Source organism: Colius striatus, chromosome 1, assembly GCF_028858725.1.
Source record: "Colius striatus isolate bColStr4 chromosome 1, bColStr4.1.hap1, whole genome shotgun sequence".
In the NCBI taxonomy this organism is placed as follows: Eukaryota; Metazoa; Chordata; class Aves; order Coliiformes; family Coliidae; genus Colius; species Colius striatus.
This window is the reverse complement of record NC_084759.1, coordinates 111,723,023-111,748,537: the sequence shown is the minus strand read 5'-3', so window position 1 is coordinate 111,748,537 and position 25,515 is coordinate 111,723,023. Positions and strand designations below refer to the sequence as shown.

Here is a 25,515-nt window from a genome sequence, read left to right as displayed (position 1 = left end):
TCTCGGCGGCGGCAGCCGGAAGCGGGGCGGGAGCGACGCTCAGGCCCTTCCTGCGTCCCGGGGCTAGGGCCTCCGACACTGCCCCGGCCTTTGCGCTCCTCAGCCCAAGACGGGCTGCGGCGCGTTGCCGGGGGGAGGGCAGAGCAGAGGTCTTGGGAGCGAAGCTTCTCTGTTTGAAACGGCCGCATTGACGGTCTGGGGTGTTTTGAATCTCCCCGGCGGCGTTCGTAGCTGCAGAATGAGGTTGATGGGGGTTGGTGACCAGTGCCGGGGTCATGCTCCCTGTCTGCAGCCCCCTTGTCCTTTCTGTTTACAAACGTGCGTTGCTCTGTTTATTGTACCTTGTATTGAGAGCTCCTCGTATCCGGTTTCGCTTTCGGTGCTGTACCCGCTCGCCTCGGGCTGCTATACGGGACCCAGAATGGTACTGCGAGTCTTGGTTAAGAAATTAAGAGACAACAGAAGTCGCTTGCAGCTTAGCAGGTCTTTTGGGTTCTGGCTTCTGTTAAAATTCAGTGTTTCTGTTCCGAGGAGACCGGCGTTAGTTAGGAAGATGGTTGACTGGAGGGAGGGCTGCTGCATGCCTTGGGAGGAGGATTCCAGCAAAACTTAGTGTTTCTCTTTGGGAGTTTTCTTCTGAATAGCACAATTTGCTTAGAAAACAATTATTCCCCCCCTCCCCAGTAAAACAAAAAATGTTTATAGATTAAAAAATCCCACAAAAGTATAATCTTATTACTTAGTGCAGTGCTTTGCAGCTCTACTCCAGCTGACTTCCACAATGATTCACATTGATTTCTTTTAGTTAAACAGGTGGATGCATCTTGGCACAGATGATCATAATCGTGCCTTGTGTATTTTGCTTTTAGTATATTAGAACCCTAGGACCCACTGTATTATTAGCATAGTGGATCTGGAGGAGCATTACCAACAAACTTTGAATGACCTCTTCACACGTAGAGGAGACGAAGAGAGTGTGCTAGCCTAACTTGTTTGTTTTCTGAAACTCTCTGAAATTTCTGTTATGTCTGGATCACGTGTGTGATGTGACTTTGATATCTGGGCATCCTAATATCACTGTTGCTAAGTGTATAAAATGTTATTTTAATAATTCCAGTGAGAACTAGGAAGGGTTTCATTTGTTTGTTTTTAATACTTTTCTTTTTTTCCTCCTTCCTCCAAAGCTGGAAAATAAAACAAAAGGAAAACTTCAAAAGCAGATTTGTCAAGTTGTTTTGGAACATTTTGAAAAGCAGTACTCGGTGGAACTGGGAGATACATGGACCAGTGTCAGGTCTGTTGTTTTCAGGAGACAGGGAAGGGAGAGAGGGGAAAGGTTCTATTACTTTAAGTGCTTCATTAAAAAAAAATAAACAACAACAACCTTTGAAAAGACTCTTGGACTGTAATAACTATTTCAGTTTATTTTCAGTTTAGAAGTAATATAAAAGTGTGAAATAACAAAAGACTGAAATTTGGAATTTTCTTGTTTCCTTGACACGATTGTTTTGGTGGGATGAAGTTTCTGTTCTCCTGTATGCACGACCACTGCAAAGAGGCAGCCATCTGAAATGTTTGACTGTGTTGTAAAAACATGGTCCAGAAAGCATCCCTTTTATACTTAACAGCTGCTTCTTGGGTTGGATTTTTTTTCTACAGCTTTATAGTATCTTGAGAGACTGGGACAAAGATTTTAGGAGAAAAGAACACCCTCTTGTTTCTTTCCTTAGAAGAAATTAAATATTAACAAGATGTAAAGAAAAGGCCATCACATGATTTCAGCCTTGATCATACAGCTGCCAAAGAACTGGCTGTGATATTGAGGGAAGACATCTTCCCTGCTAGCTGGTGGTTGTCACTTAAAGGAAAGCCAGCGGAACAGCCTTTCTGGAGAAGTTCACTGCTGTAGGTGATACACGTTTCAACAAGAATTTGAACAAAAGCAGTTGACTTTGGCCTAAACTGCATGAGGCGTGCTCCCATCATTGGTACCATCTTACATTGAATGGAATAACATCTTATGTGATCAGAGGCTTGTGACAGAAACCATCTGATTCATCTGAGTACCCTCTTTGGTTTAGTTTCTTTGGATTAAAAAGTAAAGTATCACCATTGATTTTTGAGTTTAAAACCAAACAAACATGTCTTAAGTGAACCAAAAACTCTTCAATGTGTATTTCACAGAATCATAGAATGGTAGGGGTTGGAAGGGACCTTTAGAGATTATCTAGTCCAATCCCCTTGCAGAAACAGGTTCACCTAGATCAGGTCACATAGGAATACGTCCAGGCGGGTCTTGAAGACCTCTAAGGAAGGAGACTTCACAACCCCTCTGGGCAGCCTGTGCCACGGCTCCCTCACCCTCACAGTAAATAGTTTTTTCTTATATTTGAGTGGAACTTTTTGTGTTCCAGCTTCATCCCATTATCCCATTTCTCTTTTAGGCAGTAAATATATTCCTGAAGAGTATTTTTTGGAGCCTAAACAAGGAAGTACTAAGGGGAATTCAAATAGAAAATTAGGGATATCCATATAAGAAAAGTCTGAAAAAGTTAACTGAAGTACAAACAAGCGTGTTCCTACCATATAGGCATTGTTTTATGACTGTTCCAGTAGTATATTGGTTTCAGTTTTCAGTGGCCCAATGCTTGCAGAACATAAAAGGAAATTTAGAAAATAAATGCTTGTATAAACTACATTTCATGTTGTTGGCTGGAATAGTCAATGCAAAGCCACTGTGATTCTCTTTGTTGTGATATTTACAACTAGTATTACAGTTGTTCTTTGTCCCTGGGGGAGTACTTTATAGTCAGACTATTACACTTCATCATTTATAACTTCTGTAGTAATTTGTTAAGGAATTAGGAAAAAGAGAGAACATCTTGTTTCAGAAGAAGCTTAAATGCAATAATTAGAGAAAACAGTGGCCTGATTTCCTATTAAAAGTCTGCACACTTTTCTTGATCCAGCCTAAATAAAACACTTCTGTTCAGGGTTATGTACCAGAATCATCCAATGGTGAAATCATTAAGACTTCCTGTACTAAGGAAAGCTTCTTTTGTTTGTCAGGTTATTGAATAGCTCTTCCTTTTCTCTTTCTAGAGATGTACTCACATCCCCATTGTGCTGGCAGTATGCTGTTCTGCTCAACAAGTTCAGCCAGCCCAGCGGCCTGGAGAGCACCTTGCTTCAGAGGGGGTATCATCCTGCTTTCCAAGGAAGTGTGCCCTGCCTTCCGACATCACTTAAGTGTTACATCAGGAGAACTCCTGGGAAGTTCCCTGCACAAAAACACCAGGCTGGTAAACTGAAAGACTATTACCTACTGAATGCTGCTTCACTGTTGCCAGTGCTAGCATTGGAAGTGAAAGATGGGGAAGACGTTTTGGATCTCTGTGCTGCACCAGGGGGTAAATCAGTAGCTATACTGCAGTGTGCCTATCCAGGTAATGTATTGAGGTGCTGTTAGAAGCTGATTCCTGGATCTGTGCCTGGGCTGTTTCAGTTGTGCCTATTTTCTGTACAAGATTTGGATTGAGGGCAAAAAGAAAAATGAACAACGACTTAATGTTGCCAGTAGTTCCATGCTGTTTGATAAGACTTTTATGAAGTCTGTTTCTTTAAAGAGGATGAAAAATGCAGTAGTTCTTTTAAATATAGGTTACTGCAGACTGATAGATGGAAGTGAAGTAGCTCAAATGTTTTTCTTCCTGCACTTGTTCCATTATTGCTACTTCTCAAGAAGTTACTTAAAATCACGTGGATTTGTTGGCACAGGGGGTAGGTAGTCTGCAGTCTTAGAATACTTGTACTTTTTTTGTTGTTCTTTCTTTAGTTGGTTTTTTTTGGCTGCCTCTCTGGCCAGTCCTATGCAAATAGAAGTAAATTTAAGTCTAGTGGTGTAAACCAAAGTATAACAAATTAGATGTGCAAGACCTGTGCAGAGGGAGAAAGCTTATGATGAGGAATTGGTCTTTATCGGTGTTTAATAAGCCCTGTGTCTCAGTGCACCTAGATGTTGTGGAAGGGTGCTAAGATAATCACAGCAAGCAGCAGCTCAGTTCTTCTAGCCCTGGGAGTTAAAACAAGCTGTTACTGCTGTTTCTAAGTTTATGTGTTAAGTTTGGGTAGTAATTCTCTCCAAGTGTTCACAGCATCTTATGTTCTTGCTGATGAGACCATTACTGTAACCACTTGCACCTGTTGATTACAGCTGGTTCACTCTCCCTCTTCTAGAGGAATTAAGTGATGCCAATGAGGTAAATTAAATGTTGATTGCCCTTTCAAAAGGTTTGAAAAAAAACCCCAACAGTTTTATCCTGTGGCTGCTTGTAAAGGTGCCAAATTGTTGCTGAGAAAATAAGATGTCAGAAAGTTGATTCTTAATGTACTTCAGTGAATGCTAAGATATACCATATTGTGTATGGCAAACGTAATGTAGCACAACCCATGGAGACATGAACATAGAAATTTTATTAAGTTACTAAACAGGACTAAGAGGAAAAGATACTTTGCTGTGGTTCTGGTCTGGATACAAGCAACAGCAGTGCTTCTGCTGGGATAACTGGCTACATTATTAAAAGTACTTGAAACCAAAAGGCCTTGGTTAAAATATTTCCAGCTTCAATTTCAAATGAGTAAGAGCTTGGGTAGCTTGGCTTAGTATACACAAAACTGATGTTTTATTTATTCAAAAGGCATTTAATAAGAGGCTTGTACTTCATTTAGACAGTGGCTCAAGGAGCACAGAAAGGCACTCTTAGCAGTAGTCTTTGAATAGGGATCATATTTAAAGTTTGGTTTACTGGGAAGTCTATTGCTACAGTAAGTATTTGCCAGTAAAAATTTATGGATTATTCTGTAGGAACATATTGACATTTACTTGTTTATTAAAAAAAACAATGTTATTAAATGTACGATAGCATAAGCACAGGTGTATACTCATTGGCACTCATGGCAAAACAAGAGAACTTCTGAAATCAGTATAACCCACCCAGAAAAAACTATAAAGACTTACTTTATTTTAGGGCATTTACTTCATCTTTCCTTACTTTTCCAAGGTCAGTTTCACTGTAACGAATATGATGAACTGAGATCAAGATGGTTGAAAAAGACAATAGAATCCTTTATCCCGGATCCTTTGATTAACTTAATAACAGTCTCTAAACTGGATGGTAGACAGATTGGAGATCTTAAGCCTGAATTCTATGACAAGGTAATATTATTACTTATTAGCAAATAATATTTCTGCATTCTGCTTCTTTTTCTTCCTTTTCTGCTGTCTGTATCTTTTTTTTTTTTCCTGCCCCCCCCCAAAATATGTGACCTCATAAAAGGAAGCAAACACGGCTACAGGATTTGCAGAGCCTTGGGAATTACTTTATCTAACATGTGAATAAATGTACAACAGACTTCATAATGTTTCCCATCTAGTCTCGGTATTGAATTCTGAAGACCTTACAGCAATGATCTTTGCATAACGTTTAGTTAAGAAAATGGGGAGCAAGTGAGAGCTATTCAGGTAGAGCGTATTTTTGGAGCAGTAACTTCTCTTTCCTCTCCTCTCCCAACAGCTCCATAAAAACTTCTCAACATGGTCATTTAATAGTTTCTGCCTCTAAAATGGAAAACAAAAAGGATGTTCTAAGCCTCAGCAAATGTAAATTAAGTAGATGTTTGGCACACTGTTCACAAAGTCTTATTTGCTCTTATTTATTGCATAGGTACTGGTTGATGCTCCTTGTTCAAATGACAGAAGTTGGCTCTTCTCTTCCGATATTCAGCAAGCTACACTTAGGTTAACACAGAGGAAAGAGTTATCATCTCTACAATTCCAGCTGCTAAGGTGAGATGCGCAATGAAAAGCTGCTAAAGGAGCATTTCATCATTAATAAAAATTACAAGATGACAAGATTTGTCATGTTTAATAACCAAAACCAGGTTTCACAGTGTGAAAAGAATGTGAAGAATATATTGTTGCAATGCTGTTTAGAATAAACAGTTGATCTCTGTTAATATCAAAATTTCTATCATAAATATAAGCAGTCAGGCCTAGGTCTTCTATTGTTGTCCTGCTTTACAGTCCTCTTATCTCAGTTATTCAATATATGTCCATTTTCAGATGGCTCAGAACAATCTGGTACCATATCAAAATATCTTTGGTGGACTCAGCTAAAACGGTTTCTGATATATTCCTCAGCTGAAGCAAAAACACACAAATAATTTTTAATAGCGTTTTGGATTTTTTTTAAACACATCATTTTCAATAATGATGTGGTGGTTTTTTTTTTTTTTAGCTATCTGTGAAAGTAGTCTATAAACTTGCCAAGCTGGATATTCATCCTGAAACTTCTTTTGTTGTTGTTGTTCTTTCACAGTGTTATCCTTTATGGTTCTTTATAACAGTGTTTTTGGTAACTGGACTGTAAGTCAGGACTGCTTACCAACCATCACTTAGGTCATTAGTTAATGTGTCTTCAGAATTTGCTTTCTGAGCTGTTTATATGAAGAGATTATGTCCACTGTTGCACATTCTTGCATGTTGCCCAAATTTAATAGCCATTTGATTATTCAGCACAGAAAGAGTACCAAATGTAATTGATGAAGTAAAAGAATGTAGTGTTTGGTGGGAGAGAAAGAACTGTTTATTTCTTTTTTCAAGATCATCTACCCAATAATCCAAATCAAGGTTGTCATGTATTACACTTTTTTAATGATAATCACCCCTTAGCTAGCATTTGTGAAGCATTTCAAACTCTACAGTGTGTCTGTCTTGGGGAAAAAAGAAAAGTGACTTCCCAATAATACTTTCTGGATTTATGCGTCCTTTACAAAATAACAGTCATGCCTGAAGTCCATCTGTCAAAGCAAATTGAGAGAAGAATAACGTATTATAAAAAAGAAAAAGACTTTTTTTTTTTTTTTATGGAAAGCTCCCAGTGCAGCAGTTCAAGATTTTGCATGACTTCCAGTTGAAAAAGATGTAGCAGAAACCTATGATTTATAACAGAAATATGAGTATCTTATTGCTGTAATGCATCATGTCACCCATTTCCTGTGAAGAAATCAATCACATTTAAAACACTGACCTGTTTCAGTTTTTTCCGTTTCAATATTTGACATATAAAAACCAATTTGTGAATCCCTACCAAAAGAAAGCATATATCATGCAGAGAAATTTTGAGAATTTGCATAAATCACTCTAAATTGCATCCCTGAAGTGGAGAACTTGTGACAACTGTAACTGTGTTTTTAAAAAAGGAGACATTCTTGTCAAATCAGATTTAATTGAATTATTCCGAAATCAAGAGGAGAATTTTGTTTCTTTTGAAAGTGTACTTTAGTATAGAAACAGCAATAATAATTAGATTTGTATGGACAAAATACTTTTTCTATATAAATTGAAGTAAAAGCATGGTAATTTCATCGCTCAACATGGATCTGAGTAGTTCTGCAGATTGACCAATCTGTTACGTGCACTGTCTTTGAAAATATTTTGAAGCGTATGAAATCAATGATTAGGTTCAAGAGTTGGAGCTTACAAGTGTTATTGGGTTAAATATTTGACATATCCTTAGTAAATAGTATAACTGTCTGCTATATTTTTGTTGTTCCTTTTATCTGACCACTTCAGAATGAATTTCCAGTACTGAACATATCTCAGATTCTGTATGAAAGGGAGAAGAAAATGATAAAAGGAAATCAGAAAAGTCTGAATGCTTTGTGCATTAGAAGTTTGGCAAAACTTCTAATGGAATGCTGTCCTATTCAGGCCTTTGTTTTATGGCTAGAGTGCATAATTCTAAATTAAAAATGGAGTTTGAATCTCATTGATGAGACTTGCAGTAATATTAAGGAAGGCTGAACCTACATCAAGCCAGCTGTACTGCACCTTATGTGAGTCAGCTCTTGTAGAGCTGCTTCTGGTTTAGCTATTCAAATTACCCGATGCTTTATGCTCATGAGTGTTTTAAGGGTTGGTTCTTGTATCTGTAAAGCAAAAACAAGTATAAAGCTGGATCCCATCAGTCATGTTGTGAGTAGTGTAATAAATATTGTGTGATTTGAAGGTGAACCTTGAAGGATAAGGACTAAGTATTATTTTGGTCTAGCAGTAGTATTAATTGCAACACACAAATGAGAGGAGTGGAGTGCAAAGGGAAGTTTTGTTTTCATTCCTATCAAGTGACACTTGGCCCAAAATTTGAGATTCCCTCTTAATTAAAGAAATGCTTCACTTGTAATCTTGTAATCTTTTTTTCTGAATTTGGTCATTTTGCTGGGTTTTTTGCACTTTTTTGGTCTGTTTTTTTGGTGTGGGGTTTAGTTTGGGGCTTTTTTAGCAAATCTGCTTTGAGGGGAAGCTGGACGTGTCAGAGAGGAAGTGAAGGAAGTAAAAAATATTTTTTGCAACACAATGTAGTTTATTAAATACATTCAAAGAATAAAGATCTGGAAGAAGTGTTGAAACATGCAATGATCTTCCCACTCCAGTCTGAATAAAATCTGAAATGTAAATAAGTGGCATAAATGTTGAACAGCAAATTTCATAAGCAGTAAGGGTGCCAGTGATTTGAAGAAAACTGAGATTGTAATGATTGTTAATATCAAAACCAAAACATCCCCGCTGAGTGCTATAATCCAAGAACACACTGCAAATCTTATTTGGAGTGTCGATGCTGAAAACAAATTGCAAAGCAAGGAAGGAATGTGCATTTCCTAATTCTGAATGCTAGCACAAAATGCAGCGATTCCCATAAGTGAATTTACCAATGTCATCTGTTCCAGATAGAAATTAAATTTGAGGTTAAGCTCAAATGTTTAATAACTTAGTGGTGAAACCATTAGCAGATGTTGTAATTGTTCCTAGATCAGTTACTGCAGCTGAAAGAAACTGTTAGGGTTCAGTGAAACTAAATCCAACAGGATACAAATTAGAAAACACAGCAGAGGCATTCAGACTACTGGAACTCTTCTATACACAACATCTCTCAGTAATTAAACAGCTCTAATTGTTCAATAGACTTCTGGTCCGTTGGAACTCAGACCAGCTTTAAAAGATACATATTGGCTGATTTGCCTTTTTCACCTATTCTCTCCAGTAGATGGGTATCAATGGAGGTTGTTTTGAATGCCTGAGACATGCCCACACAAAGTTAACGGATTTGGGGTGTCTGAGAAGTTTGAAGTGTGTTTTGGATTACTGATGGCAAAATAAGCCATACAAATGCTTATTTTTCTAGTTGATCTCTTTGTAGTTATTTTTCAGATCTGAAGAAGAAACATTAAGCTTGACTTGAGAAAGCTGGAGAACTCTTTATTTTTCCTAGTTATTAGATGATTCAGTCCTTGTTTTGCTTAAATAGGATTTTTGAGGAGTTGCACCTGGTTCTGTGTAACATAAGTATCTCCTTTTATGAACCTTATGCAGGGGGGAGTGCAATAATGAGATAAAATGAATGTTTCTCTCTATACAAATAACTTTTTTCCTTTGGATATCAATCATAACATGGCATTTTGGACTTGCTGATCTTTTCCAAGAAAAGATTACCAGAAGTTTTGAGGTAATGGGGCTTTTTTTTCTTTTCTCATTGAATAGTTTAAGAGGTAGGAGTGCTGTGCACATGCTTTACTTAGAAGAGAAAATGAAAAAACTGCAACCTTAACCTAAATACTCTCAACCTATTTTTCTGAATTAAAGGATACTTAAACCATTACTTTGTCATGTATAAATAACCAGGTGTTATGCAAGCAGCTTCATAAAATTTATGCAGCCACTTTGTATAGTGGTTTACCAGTCTGGACACAGAGGAAGTAAAATGAAATCAACTGTTTCCATTAAGTCATCACCTAGAATTGGCAACATGAGTCTCTAAAGACTAATCTTCATACCACGGGACTCATTATATTTTTTTTTTTATCCTGGGTGCTGTCTCTGGTTGAAGGGAAGAAGGCAAAGAGTTGTGATCTCTGGTGTGGGGTCCTCCACGGGCTGCAAGTGGATCTCTGCTCTCCTGTGGACCTCCATAGAACACGGGCACAGCTGCCTCACCATGGGCTGCACAACAGATCACAGGGGAATCTCTCTTCCAGTGCCTGGGTACCTCCTCTTCCCTACTCTCCACTGACCTTGGTGTCTGCGGAGATGTTCTCACATTCTCACTCCCTTCTGCTTCTGCCATTTAGCACCTATGCAGCAACATCTTCCCCTTCCTAAATACATTGTTCACAGAGGTGTTACCTAAATCACTAATTGGCTAGGCCTTGGTCAGCAGAGGGTCCATCTTAGAATTGACTGACACTGGCCCAACCAGATACAGGGGAAGTTTCTAGGAACATATTTGTTTAAAGAAGCCACCCCTGTAGCCCCTCACTACCAAAACCTGGCCACGCAAAACCACCACAGCTGTGTAGGGTGTCTTAATGTGCAAACCGTGTTTCCTCTCTGTGCCTTTTTCCCCTGAATGAAAACAGTTAGATAACTGGATGAGGAGCTTTGTTTTTTGTTGTAATTTCTTATACTTAAATGTGGCATGTTTGTGCTGTGCAGCTTCCCATACACTATTGGTTATATTGCTGGAGGTATGCATTCATTTTATTGAGTTTTTCAGACTCGTGATTGGTTTGAATTTCTTCATAAAGAGTGAGTGCTGTTGCTATTGTTGTGGCTCCAATTTGACTTCCATCAGAGATGTTAATATAAGTAGTTTTTGATTTTAAGTGCTACCTGGTTCTATAAACCTTTGGCAATGCCCTGTGAGTAACATGAGTCAAGTCCCTTATGATACGTTGCAAAACAAAGTTTATTGAATTAATACCTGCAATAAACTGAATAAACAAATAAGCTACCCAACAGCTCAGTAACTGTTTTGTGATTACGGAACTAAATTAAAATACAAATTTTGCTTTAATCCCACCTTCAGTCCTTTCTACGTAATTGTGTGATTCATAAGCTGTAATGAAAAGCACAGACTCTAAAGCTGTGTGGCAAAAATCTGTAGTAGGTTTCAAAAATCTTCCATTCTCCCTTCTCTAACTGAGAAGGTTCTGCTTGGACTATGAATGCTTATGAGTCTCTGAGAGAGAGAGGGATGAAGGTAATTCTAGGATGACTAAAACAATGGGAAGATTGAAGATTTGCCACAGCAGGACAAGTGAGGTGCCTCTGGCTGCTGGAGGCTATACTCATAATACTGATCATGGGGAAACCCAGCACGTCAGTGTGCAAGGCAGCTGCAGCATTGAGAATGGAAGCAAAATTGTAGAGCCTTGCGTTGATGCTTCTTAAATCTGAGAAGAGGAAATAAGCTAATTTGTTATCTGCAGCCCTGGTATTGCAAAGGATATCTTGTAGCCCTGTGTTGGCAGGCTTTAAGAACTCAGCATGTGTTAGAGGAAAAAGCTCAGTAATGTCAAACGGAGGGTTCAGTCTTTGCTTTAGAAGAATTTAAAATTGTTTGTTATAGAAATTTTATTTGTCAGAATTTTCATGACATTTTGTCTGGAGCAGAACAAAGGTTTTTGTCAGTGGCTTGTGGTGTTTAGCTTTTGGGGTTTTTTTGGTGTTTGTGCTTACTTTTATTTATAGTTTAATACTGAAAAAAATGCATTTCACTTCACATTTCTCCTGTTGCTGCCAAGTTACTCTGAACTGCAGTGTCTCTCCACAGTAGCAAAGTTTACTTGGTGAGGAGCAGAGGTACATTGTTGGGGTATGGAGAGAATGCGTGAACTAGAGTCTCTGTTCCCTGTGCACCTCTGTCATTAAAAACTGGTATTTAAACACAGGAATTTTGACTTGGTTTGAAAAAATAAAATTAAAACCAAAACCTGTAACATACCATATTAATGCAGCGTGTCTGGATTCTTCGAAGAGGAGTACGAAGATGTGTAATATCTTCAGTCAATAAAAATAATAGGATTGAGGATAAGAGCAAACGCATCTTGAGATGCTTTGTTTCTTGACTGGCTTATAAAAAGGGTGGCAGTTTTTATTCTAATCAGATGTTATTTTGCATATTGAGCAGAAATACATCCCAGTTGCCAAAAGATGGCACTGTTGAAGTACTGTACTATTGTAAAATTGCCCTAGAATATATATATGTATAATCTTTTTTACTTTAATGCAGAAACTGAGTGAATGATTAACATAATTAATGGTGACTCTTCCAATGGCATGCAACATAAACCCAAGCACAGAGGACTGGTCGTGCAGGTGCTAGCTATAGTGTGAATTAGATATTGTCTGCCTATTTTGAAAATTATGATTGAGACACCAAGACTTTTCGAATGAACAAAATGTCAGCCTACCATGTTTAATTTTTCTGTAAGTGTGAAAAATCCTCTTTTTGGATTATGGCTAGCTACATTTTAGTTGCATGTACGAGTCTTTTGATTTTAGAGTTGCCACATGCCTCGAGTGGTCTTTTTTATCTTAATAATAGTACTGCTTTGGTTTACCTGATTTATTGTTAACATCTTCTCCATTGTTAGATTAAAAGTAAATCTCGAGATCGTAACTAAATAAAACTCCTTTAAAATAGTATATTTCTTTTAAAAAAATCTTACCCAGTACTACTGTAATACAAGGAATTAAGATAGATTACTGTAATGCATCTTCTGTATACCTGACTCCCATAGTACAACACATTGCATTGAACTGGTATCTAAAGAAACACCCTGCAAAAATATAAAATATTATTGATGCTTTTTTTCCATTTTTAAAAAATATTTTTAAATGAGGCAGGGAGTATTCAGCATGTGTAAATTATTTTAGAGTGCTTTCTGAATGAGATTGCTATCAACCACCTTTTTGTTTGGATTACGGGTATGTCTTGTGCTGATGTACAGGAAGGGTTTAAATGTAGATTCAGTGGCCGTAAGGTGATAATGTCAGTGGTTCAAAGCAAGTGTGGAGAAGCATCATGCAATTTTCTACAAAATGATGTGCCAGTGAATCTCACTCTGACCTGTGATTTTACAGTTATTCCAAGCTACTGATGGTTTGAAAATGTCATTAACACTTTTGACTTTTTGATATCACCACAGTCTCCTAAATTGTGACTTTCTGATATGTACTAAAGTTGTGTTCAGAACCCCAGAAAAGAGTTAACCGGGTTTCTTTTTTTAAGTTTAGTTTAGCACATGTATCATCTTGTAACAAACATGCAATAGTAAGTACTTGCAGTTCTATGATGTAATTAATTATTTTGCATACTGTTTCATATCATCTCCGGAAGAATTAACCTTGTAAATCTTGCAAACAGTCCTTAACTTGGTAAATAGGGCATGCTAATGGGTTGGCGTGCATTTCTCCAATTTTAGTCTTTTCTGCTATTCCTTAACTACTTTATGGCACAAAAACAACCTCACCCTTCTGCAGTGGTGTAGTATGATAGCATGCAACGTAAATGCTTGAGTTACATGTATCTGCTGCTGACAGTGGTCATGCTTCTGGAATGGGATCTTGAGTGCAAGTACTAAGGGGCTGTCATGTTACTAAAGCAAAAAATAGAAAAGGTGAACAAATCATAAGGCTCCGGGAAATGTTTTCTGTGCGTTTAATGTATGTTCTTATGTTTCTCTGTATGAAGCTTGAAACTTTGCAGTATTAGTGCCCTTTATGGGCTTGGCAGTGTGAGATTGGTGGTTGGACTTAATCTTAAAGGTCTTTTCCAACCATAATGATTCTATGATTCTAACATGAAAAAATAATTATGGTAAATGTATGTACGTGAATTTAAAATTATGAATTTAAGTATAACTAGATCTATGTTTAAACTGAAAGTTTTAGTTCTTTAAAAAATATGAAGGTGATCTGTAGCACTAAGAGACAAATAACTGCATATTAGTTACCTTTAAGTAATGTGTCTCAGTTTTAAACAATCTATTAAAATAAGAGAAAGGGGAGAAAATATTTTAAGGTCTTTTGTCCTAGCATTCTTTTTAATCAGTCTATATTTCGAGCTCATTTCTGGATGTTACAAAGTACCATATAAACAACACCAAATTTCATCATCTACAAATTGAGCTTTAAGTAAATATTTGGGTGATAATCGGGATGCGTAATCTAAGAGTAATCTTGCAGTCTTACATAGTAGAGTCATAGCAGGAGTGTTGGATTCTGCTACATATCTCTAAGTTATACTCCAGCTCTGACTTATCCCTTTGATAAGCTCGTTTCCTTCCATTGCTTGTAGAGGAGAGCTAGAATTTAACAAATTCTCTTAGGAAGGAATTCTCTGTCATGCTGATGATGAGGGGACCAAACTACCTGAATCTGCTTAGCCCAGCTCAGTATCACCCTGTGACTTTGAGCCCAGCACTTCTTGCCTTTGAATTTTGCAGCTCAGTGCAGGTTTATCAAAAGCTGAGCACAACTTAATCAGGGGTGGCAGTCAGTTGACTTTGAACACAGCTACTGAAACACAACTGTTGCTGAACTTGACAAGATGGATAGATACATTGATTAACCTTGCAGAATAAAGTAATCCTCCTTAGATATTTTAATTCGTGACCTAGGTTTGGAATAAAGAAAACTGCACCAAGCAGCCTGACCTTTTTGGGTCACAGGCCAGTGAAGATGTCCAAGCTAAAGAGGCTTAGAAATTGAGGGGTTTTGATGTAAGGTTTTCAGGATTTTGTTCAGAAGCCTGTGCTGCTCTTCCCTCTGAATCACTGTTGTAGGAGCATGATGCCTTTGAAATGTTATCTTGAATGGTTGTTACTTTAAATTTGGTAAGAAAAGGGCACATAGTGAGTGTTCAGGCTTTTAACCCTGTAAGCTGTAGCTATATCTATATTGATATTGTATATATATATTTTTACTTTTTCCTTTTTTTTTTCTCATTGTTTAAGTGTTCTTGTAGCATCTGTCTTGCAGGTAGGAAAGCAGTTGCCATTATCTGCTTCTATAAGTAAAGTTACTGGGTATGCTAAAAGTACATCTTGGTTGTCATGCAAAAACTTTTTCACATTTTCCTCCCAACTAGCTGCCTTCTCATGGCTCAGAATTCATGTATGCATGGAAAAGCTGTAGCTGGAGGGGGAAATTCTGTGAAAATTTGTCCATCAAGAAGAGTGTGTCCAGCAGGTTGAAGGAGGATATGCAGGATATCATTGGCCTTCTGGGCCGGGAGGGCACATTGCTGGCTTATATTTAGCTTATTATCAACCAAGACTCCCAGGTCTCTCTCTGCAGAGCTGCTCTTCAGCAGTTTGACCCCCAGCCTGTACTGGTGCATGGGGTTGATTCTTCCCAGATGCAGGACTCTGCACTTATCCTTGTTGAACCTCATGAGGTTCCTCTCTGCCCAACTCTCAAGGCTGTCGAGATCCTGCTGAATGGCAGCACAGCCTTCTGGGGAATCAGCCAGTCCTCCCAGTTTGGTGTCATCGGCGAACTTGCTGAGGGTACATTCTGGTGCCTCATCCAGGTCATTGATGAAGATGATGAACAAGACTGGCCCCACAACTGATCCCTGAGAAACTCCACTGGCCACAGGCCTCCAACTTGATTCTGTGCCATTGATCACCACCCTCTGGGCTCTGTCATTCAGTCAGCTCTTGATCCACCTCACTGTCCACTCATCCAAGCCACACTGCCTGAGCATTCTAATGAGGATGTTATTGGAGACAGTGTCAAAAGCCTTGCTGAAGTCAAGGTAGATGACGTCCACTGCTCTCCCCTCATCTAGCTAGCCAGTTATGCACTCATAGAAGGCTATCAGGTTGGTAAAACAGGATTTCCCCTTGGTGAAGCCATGTTGATTCCCCCTGATAACCATCTTATCCTTCATATGTTCAGTGATAACATTCAGGATGAGTTGTTCCATCACCTGTCCAGGGATGGAGGTGAGGCTGATCGATCTGTAGTTTCCTGGGTCATCTTTCCTGCCCTTTTTGAAGACTGGCATGACATTGGCCATTCTCTAGTTCTCAGGCACCTCCCCTGTCCTCCATGATTGTTCAAAAATGATGGAGAGAGGCTTAGCAATCACATCAGCCAGCTCCCTCAGCACTCTAGGATGCATCCCATCAGGACCCATTGACTTATGAGCCTTAAGCTTGGCCAACAAGTCTTTAACCTCTTCCTCTTCCACCCAGGGCAAGTCCTCTGCTGTCCTGGCCATCATGTTATCCTTGCCAGACTGGGCTTCCCAAGGGTCAGCCTTGGCCATAAAGACTGAAGCAAAGAAGGCATTCAGTACTTCGGCCTTCTCTGCATCGTCAGCCACCAGGGCACCCTCTGTGTTTAGCAGCGGGCCCACTTTACCCCTCATCATCCTTCTGCTGCTGATGTACCTGAAAAATGCCTTATTACTGTCCATAACATCCCTGGCTAAATTTAATTCTAGAAGGGCTCTAGCCTTCCTAGTTGCACCCCTGCATGCCCTGCCAATGTTCCTATACTCTTCCCAATAAGCCAGCCCCTGTTTCCACTTCTCATAGGTGGCTGCTTTCTGCCTGAGTTGTCCCAGCAGATCCTTGCTCATCCATGGAGGTCTCCAACCTCCTTTTCCTCCTTTCTTGTGCATTGGGACACACTGATCCTGGGCTTGGAGGAAGTGGTGCTTGAAGATTGACCAGCTCTCATTGGCACTTCTATCTTCTAGAATCATATCCCATAAGATCCGTCCAAGTAGATCTTTGAAGAGGCCAAAGTCGGCTTGCCTGAAATCCAGGGTCATGATCCTGCATTGTGTTCTGCCTCTTCCACACAGGATCTTGAACTCTACCATCTCATGGTCACTGTAGCTGAGGTTGCCTCTGACCTTCACATCCCCAACCAGGCCCTCCTTATTCGTCAGTACCAGGTCCAGCAGCACACCCCTCCTTGTTGGTTCCTCGATCATCTACGACAGGAAGTTGTCGTCAACAATCTGTAGGAACCTCCTGGACTGCGTGTGCTTGGCTGTGTGGCTATCCCAGCAAATATCAGGGTGGTTGAAGTCCCCCATGAGGACCAGGGACTGTGATCGTGAGGCAGCTCTCAGCTGTTCATAGAAGGCCTCATCCACATCCTCCTCCTGATCAGGTGGCCTGTAGCAAACTCCTACAACAATATCACCTGCCTTGCCCTGCCCATTAATTTTTACCCATAAGCACTCTCTCCTCATCCCCACCCAGGCACAGTTTGGTACACATTAATTGCTGTCTCACATAGAGAGCAACTCCATCTCCACGCCTTGTCAGTCTGCCTTTCCTGAACAATACATAACCCTGCATGGCTGTGCTCCAGTCATGGCAGCTGTCCCACCACGTCTCTGTGACCGCAATGAAGTCGTGGCCCCGCATCCGCACCCACATCTCCAGTTCCTCCTGCTTATTCCCCAGGCTGTGTGAATTGGTGTAGAGGCAGTGCAGGGGCTTACTCAAACACACAGGTTTCCCTGGGCGGGTGCAGGAGGTTCCTCCCCGGTTTGGCTCTTTCTCAGGGTGGTCAGCCTTCCATATCTCAGCCCAATGTGCAGATGAAGGGCACTTATCGTTGCATTCCCTGTTCTGCCCTGTTTCCCAGCTAGAGGGGACAGCTTGTTCTATTTTGCTTCTCCCCCCATCCCCCAAGTCCCTTAGTTGAAAGACCTCTTTATTAAGTTTGCTAGCCTATTCCCAAATATTCCAGTGCCCTTGTGGGAGAGATGAATCCCATCCTGTTATATCAAGCTGTAGTCTCCAAAGAAGGATCCATTGTCAAAGAACCCAAAGCCTTCCCACTGGCACCAGCCTCTCAGCCAGGAGTTCACTTGGCTGATTTTTCCATTGCAGACTCCTCTTTTACTGAACAGGATAGAGGAGAAAATAACCTGAGACCCTCTACCTTTTGCCTGCTTCCTCAAGGTTTTAAAATCCATCTGGATCCTGGAGATGTCATGCCTCATGACATCGTTCATACCAACGTGGAACACAAGTAAGGGGTAATAGACTGCATCCCTTACAAGCCTTGGAGAGCCCTTACTCTCTTGTCCACATCCCTGATCTTGGCTCCTGGCAGGCAGCCTACCTTTCTTGACTCCCTGTCTGCTCCACAGATGGGTCTCAGTGCCCCTTAACAGTGAGTAACCCACAACAAGCACCCATCGCCACTTTCTATGGTGTTCTTTACCTATTGCAGGTGGAGCAGCTGATGGGTTGTTTGGTGGGCTGCTTGATGGGTTTTCCCCTTTTGGAACTTGCTCATTGAAGTCCCTTGTCACCAGTGCCTCATACTTATTTGTAGTGGGCACTCCAGAAGGAAGGCTTTGAAGACTAGCCTTTGTCCTTCTTTTTCTTTGTAACCAGGGTACAAGGCTTATTAGATTCACTGGAGGCTTGCACCTGATTGCAGAAGCCTCTGTCTTTCTCCACCTCTGCCCCTCTAATACTAGAGTCTACTCAGAGTTTCCTGCAGCTCTTTCACCAGGCGCTGAAATTCCTGAACTTGAGGGCACCTATGACACATAGTTGCCTCAGAAGCATAGGTTCCTAAGCATCCTAAACACTCCCTGCATTCCAGCTGGACTGAAGCTTCTCTACTAACCGGCTCTGTCTGGGCGGACACATCGACCTTCACTTGGGTTTTGTCCACCTGAGCCTTGGCTTTAGTCCTCAGGCAAGTGCTCACCATTTTGCTAGGTTGAAGCTGTGGCACTTCTCTGACTTCTGTTTCTCTATGTGGGCAGTGGGGTTGTTCCCTGCCCATTCTCCCTGCTCAAATGGCCACACAAACTTCCACGCCATACCTGGGTGCCATCGCACTCCTGGTCGCTCGCACTCCCTGGACGACGATCAAATCCCCCACGGTTGCTGTGGCTCTGCCTCCTGGCAAGACCATCCCCCTTGCGAGAGCTGCCTGGTCCTGGTGGCTCTCCTCACTTTTCCTCCACTCCCCATGCTCCAGGAACCCCTGGATTACCTCAATCAGCCGCACAGCCGCGAATGAATGAGCCTTGCCTCCACTTTGTGTCCCGCCGATAAAAATCAATGAGTATGTGTATGTTGGGATGCAGAGGGAAAGGGGAATGATCTGGAACTGAGCAATTTCAGTGCGTGCTGGTAACTGCAGGACTCTAGAAAACAACATCTAGAAGGGATGGTACGATGAACCAACTTGCTCTTACTGTTTCAAGGTGACATTGTAAATGTCATCCTGTATCAACTTGTGCCCAGAACATTCCTAACTGGTTTTTTGCGAATTCTCAAAAGCTGCTCAGAAATCTGAGATGAGTTTGCAGTTTTGTGATAGCTTTACCTGATTTTGGAAGTATCCTAGAATGAGTGCAGGCCCAGTTCAACTGAAAGTGTTCAGACTACCCAAGTACTCTGTAACCTGTTCTTTACTTGTAACAGGCTGAACTTGAAATGCTCACTCACACTAAAAGTGCCAGCCATCTGCTCACCTTCCATCTTTTTGCTGAAGAGTGATACAACAAAGGCATTAAATGCTGATTTTAATTTGAGCGTCATCAATTGAGAGAGCTTTGTTCTTTTATGCTAACAAAATTTGGAACAGTATAGAGTCCAGGAAAATATGTACTTGTCTTGCTGATTAATGTAATGAAGACGCATAGAAAAATATAATGTGTGCACTTCTCAGAGAAACAGATTGCATATAATACGCAGGAGTTTTCACCTAGGAAGTTGAACAGAGTTGTATCAACTCTGTCTGAAGCAGTCATTTGTCCTGGTTTGTCCTTATTATTTTGGATGGGACTTTGAGAGTAGCTTTGAACTGTGATCCACTTTGATCCTCATTGTGATAAGGCTTTTCTTTATTGATTCTTTTTCTGAAAAGGCCCAATCCTGTTAAAAGGACCTTATTTTTTTTTCCCTCATCTTTTTTTCTTTCCTTTCTCAACTGTTTTTGTTCAGATATCACCCTTATCAAGTCCTTGGCTTGTCTCTGTAGGAATTCAGTTCCAGTGGCATTGTGTGCTCACCTCATCTGGTTTGAGGATAAAAATATTTTATCCTTTTTTTCATGTAGACTTTTTTGGGGGAGTGGGTAGGTATCAATGCAGTATTGTCAGGAATACCTACCAATCCAAAATAATTCAATATGTTTCCAAGACAGCATGAGTATGTATGTGTCATTGTGCTCCACAAGTCCATGCTTCAAGTCTCCACCCTGCCCTTGTGCACCTGCAAAATTCCCAGTAACACACTCGCACTCCTCTGAGCATCTACGTTGTCTCTGTGGTATTCACAAATCGAGTAACAACAGTCACCTGTTCAGATTCTCTTGCTTTTTAAACAAAAGTTTTGTTTAGAGAACAGCTGTATTTTAATGTGGTATTTTCTTCAGCCTAGTAGTATCTTTCCAGAAGCAGTGAGGTAATCTGTTTCAATACAAGCTTACAATTCAGTATCTGAGCTATTATATCCTTGAAGGCTCCAAAGTGTATGGTTAAAAGGGATCATCTTAAGTGAACATTTTAATAGCGAATGAATTTCTAGTATAGCATCCTCTTTCAGTTATATGATGGCACCAAATCCAAAGAATGTTCTTCTGTGGTGCAAGACTTAGGGTTTTTCTTCTTACTCTTAATTTGCAATATTTAAATATGGATTTTATATCTCATTTCTATACTCTCATAGGTTATATTTTATCTGCCTCAAAAAGGGTATGGCAGATCTGCTTTAATGGAAAGTAAATGGTCTATTTAAACTCAGTTTCAGTGGGCAGGTGAGAACAAAAAAATCTGTCCATCCACCAGTATTCATGAAGCTTTCAGGATGCTTGAAATCTTAAGCCACTATTTTGCCTTTGTTTAGTCAAAATTTGTCAACAGGTTAATAGGTGAGGGGCACATAAACAGACAATATGATGTGGTATAAGTCGTATTTCCTCAGGAAATCAGCTTGCGAAAAAAGATGCCTCAATGAAACGTCTGAGTCCATTTACCTGCGAAATAAGTTGCAGAATTTGCAGAGATGTTTGTAAAATTACAATGTAGTAATGAGTTCAGGCTGTTACTGCAACTGTACATTCTTTCATTTGTTCATACAAGCAGCTAGCTAAGTATCTTACTGACACTTTTGACCCATTTTTTATGCACCGTTGCAGCATTTTCAGAATTTTGCTATGCATATAGCTATTTGAAGTATATTCTGCAATTCTTAAGTGGATACAGCTTTCAATTTATAGTGAGGTGGGGACTGATGTCATCTCTTCAATAATGAATTATAGGACACAAGGAAATGGGCAGAAGTTGCACCAGGGGAAGTTTACTGGACATTAAGAAGAACTTTATCACCAAAAGGGTTATTAAGCATTGGAATGGTCTGCCCAGGGAGGTGGTAGAGTCACCATCCCTGGAAATATTTAAAAGATGCAGAGATGAAGTGCTGAGGGATATGGTTTAGTTTAGTGATTGGACTGGCAGTGTGAGGTTATTGGTTGGACTGGATGACCTTAAAGGTCTTTTCCAACTGTAATGATTCTGTGGTTGTCATTGTTGAATAAAAAAATACCTGCAGTTAACTGAGAATGCATTAATAAATGAGAAGGCAAAAATATGTTGCAGGTAGTTTCTTGAACTGTCATTTACTATTAAGACATTTTCATTATGTTATTTTTCTTACATTTATTTATACCTATTTATAGCTCTAGATTTATAAGTCTTTACATGTTTCTCTGCTTCCAGCGTGTTCCTTTCTTTGTTGAATTTTTTTTCTTGTTATTATTTGCAGGTCTGCTATTAAAGCATTACGTCCTGGTGGATCGTTGGTCTATTCTACATGCACTCTCTCAAAGGCAGAAAACAGCGATGTCATAAATCTGATTCTCAATTCCTGCAGTAACATTGTGCCTGTAGACATAAGTGAAATGGCCAAAGCTGTTTCTCAGGAATTCACTTTTCTCAGTGGTACGCAACAGCATGAACTTCTGGTTCTCCCAGAGAAAGGGACAGCGTGGGGTCCCATGTACCTAGCTAAATTAAAGAAAATGTAGTTGTCATGGGTTTGTGTGGAGCCACTTTTTGCTTGGTTACAGGAAGAGGGGGCTGCAGTTCTGTCCAGTAACCAGTTCTTGAAACATCCCCTGACTCTCATGTGGACTCACCTCCAAGCTGACTGGGCCAATCAGGCACCTCTGCCATTACTATTTAAGAAGGGAAACCTGAGCCGGAAGAGGAGGTGGAGGAGTGGTAGAAAATGGAGGCAATTATGTGGAGCCCATGGTCAGAGAAGGAGAAAGGCAGGAGGAGCGCTTTACCGGAGACCCCTCTGCAATCCATGGCGAGAACACAGGCTGTGCTGGAGAGCCTGTGGGCCCCAGAGACCCATACAGGTAATGGAGAGGAGCTGCAGCCCTCAGGATGAACATACGTAGGAGCAACCTGTGCATTGTTGCCCAGTGTCTGAGGCACTTGGTGCTAGAGCAGGGAGGACCAGTGAGAAGCCTGACTGCCTTGAGCAGAGACAAATGGCAGGAGCCATTGGGAAAAAGACTGACTGAAACTCTCATTCCCCGCCCTCCTGAGCCATTCGTGGCAGGAGGAGGGGAGAACCTGAAGGGAAGGTGGCCTTAAAGGGCTGGTTGTGCTCCTCATCATTGTACTATGTATTGTTTCCCATTTGTTATATTTTGGGGTTTTATGGTTTTGGTAGTTGGTGAATTAAATTAATTTCTGTTTTCTTCCCCAGGTTGCATAGTCCTGCCTATTTGCCTGGGACCATAAGTGGCAATTGAGCCCTGCCTGTCCTTAGGACATTCCAAAGGTCGTCAGTACTTATGGCCTATCGTGGTCCATTGTTCTTTGATGGGCCTAAACCATGACAGTAGTCCATCTGATGCCTGTTAGTTTTTATAAGGGGTATGTGATATATTAATATTTATTCCTAGTATGGTATGTGTATATGAACACATCCAAGGCAATTGAATTTAGGGCACTGCAGTTTTGTACCAGCTGCTGCCTAATAAACAAGAAGCTAGACGATTAACATAGTTTGTTTTCAAATAAAGAATGCATCTTCTAATGCAGACTTGTGGGCTTCCATGAAGTCCTTGAGAAATCAAGGGATCTTTATATATTTTTTTTAGTAATGCTCTTAGATGGATTTATATCGTAGAGTATAGGCCTGTGTGGTGTGGTTTTGCAGTTGTTTTTTGTTTGTTGTGTTTTGGATTTTTTTAAAATTGCTAATTTTGTTTTAATAGAACATATTTTAAAACAAATGGTCCAAATGATGCCTGCTTCTGAAGTCATGGAAATTCTACATTCTTTCTGAAACAAGTCTAGAAATCTGTTTTCCTGTAAGAACTAATTTGTATGCAGAGTCTGTCATCTTAAGGGCTGACTAGTCCAAGCACTGGCAAAACATGTTTCATTTTCTAAGTTGTTTACTGGTTGAAAACCATCTTTTGTTTACAGTCACAAAGGTCAGCAGCAACATCAACACCAACTTTGACTTTTTTAAATTTCTTTTTTTAAACTTACATTGAAATGTTCTTAAAACAGTAGGTTTGGTTGTGTTTATCTTTGGCACTCAGTTTGTGCAGTATATCCATCAGTCTCTGGAGCAAATAACTTGAAAAAAAAGCAGAATGATTAACAACCACAATAATGGCACAGTATTCAGAGAGTTGTGTTACAATAATTACAGTCACGTCGAGCAAAACACACAATCTGGAGGAATGGCTTATCTACCGAGAAGGAACGTTACGTGAATTCATGATGTCATGATACCTGTGGGGTGTGAGGAAAGATTATCCCTGTGAGAACATATACTGATGTTGTTTTTAGATTCCCTCAATTCTACTGCATAATAATACAGATAAACGTATAGACATACATTCACATGTTCCTGTGTGTGTACATGCAGTCTGTGCCTTCCTGTACTGCCTGTGAGTTAGGTGTAAAAATTTTTGATCCAGTAGTGCTTGAATTATACCTCTAAGTGGAACATTTAATGATGTGTATATATTGGATTGAATGCTTGTCTTGAAGTTGAATGAAGCTTTTTCATCCCCCTCTGAGCAAAGAGGAGTCTTTTCCCTGATGGAAGCTTATAATAATTGGTTTTAAGGAATGGTGTTTTAAAGAACAGATTTTTTTTTTGTGATAGATGAGTTGCTTGTGTGGAAATGTGTGTGTGTAAGACTGTGTATATTTAAATATTTAATATATTTTGTGTGTATATCTCTATGTGTAAGTTCTGCAATCACAAACATCACTCATTAATGCAGATTTAGGTTTTTTTAATTTTTCTTAATTCAAAAGAATATTAACTTGTAATTACTGGAACTGCACCTCACTGATAAAGACTGAAATGAAGTTGATTTGCCTCAGGTCTTCTGTAAGGAACACCACGTAACTATGCTGGAAATGCAGTAGTTGTACATCAAATTCTTCAATGATTCTGTTGCTGTGAGCTCAGAAATAGTTGTTACAGCTACGAGTGAACTGCCTTTTATCTCTGGAAAATGCAGTTGAGTTTTCACTGCCTTTATTCCCTGCTCACCTTGTTACATCAATAAGCCTTGACTGCGTTCACCGCAGTTGTGTCTATACACCCATGGTCAGGGAGCACTCAACATTTGTCCCCCTCTGAACACTGTGGCTGGTGGGAAGGTCCTGTATATCCTATCTAGAGCCGTAAGAAGGCAGAGTTCAGAACACAGCACCTGAACTGAAGAAAAGCTTAGCTGCTTTTAAAAGCAGATGCTGATTGTGAGCTATAGCTTTGATTCTTGAGCTTCTGTGACAAAGAGGAGGATGGGTTGAGCAGTTTTTCTCGCTGCTGCACTTTTTCCTGAAGGAAAAAAAATGCATAAGGTACTAGGCCCTTTGGTGCTTGAGCTTGCACAGTTATCCTTTCCCCTACTTTGTGATGAAAAATGTTTGAGGTGCCCCTGTAGTATTAAGTTGTCAGCAGTGTCTCTGAAAACTTAAAAGGATATAAAGCCTACACAACGAGGCACAGAAGTTACTAATGTATGCAGATGATACTGTGTTCCTATGAAAAGACCTAACGGCATCTGTCCCAGAAACATTAAATGTAATATCCAGGTTTGGAGTCATCTGAGGTTACTGGATGCAATAACAGTACCCTTGTCAAAATGCATTTAATCAGTTTTATTTGCCCTGTGGAAATTGAAATGAAAAGCCAAGAATGTAACTTACCCAGGGATAGAATTAAAATATGTGTTTAAACTGAGTGATTGAGGAGAATGAGGGCTAGGGAATCACAGAAAGAACAAAAGGATCCTTGAAAACTGAACTTTTCTCAGTCTCAGCATATGGGTAAGTCCTGGTGAAATGCATTGCGTTAAACCTAAATTATACAGCAAGGCTTCTTCACGTATGTAAAGCCTGCACTGAGTTCTGCATAACCCTTTTCTGGTCTTCTGGGGTCTCTCTTTAACTAGTCTAAAAATACACCAAAAAGACAGTAAATAAGCAAGACTAATAAGTAAGTGATATTTATTTTACTTTTACTTTGTGGTAGATGAAGGCTGGTCCATAGTGCTGTGGAGTTTTTTTGTTCTGTTCTACTGTGTCCTGGCTGATGACAGGGATTTGCTAAGTACAT

General features: G+C 40.0%; 1 protein-coding gene across 1 annotated transcript; it reads left to right on the top strand.

Moving 5' to 3' along the window:
• The first annotated feature begins 355 nt into the window (after positions 1–355).
• Positions 356–24,039, top strand: NSUN3 (NOP2/Sun RNA methyltransferase 3). Its single transcript, XM_061988686.1, has 6 exons — positions 356–424; positions 1,185–1,294; positions 3,103–3,446; positions 5,061–5,215; positions 5,724–5,845; positions 21,670–24,039. Exons 1-6 carry the CDS (start codon positions 422–424, stop codon positions 21,929–21,931), a joined length of 996 nt encoding a protein of 331 aa, XP_061844670.1. The 5' UTR covers positions 356–421; the 3' UTR covers positions 21,932–24,039.
• The last annotated feature ends 1,476 nt before the right edge of the window (positions 24,040–25,515 follow it).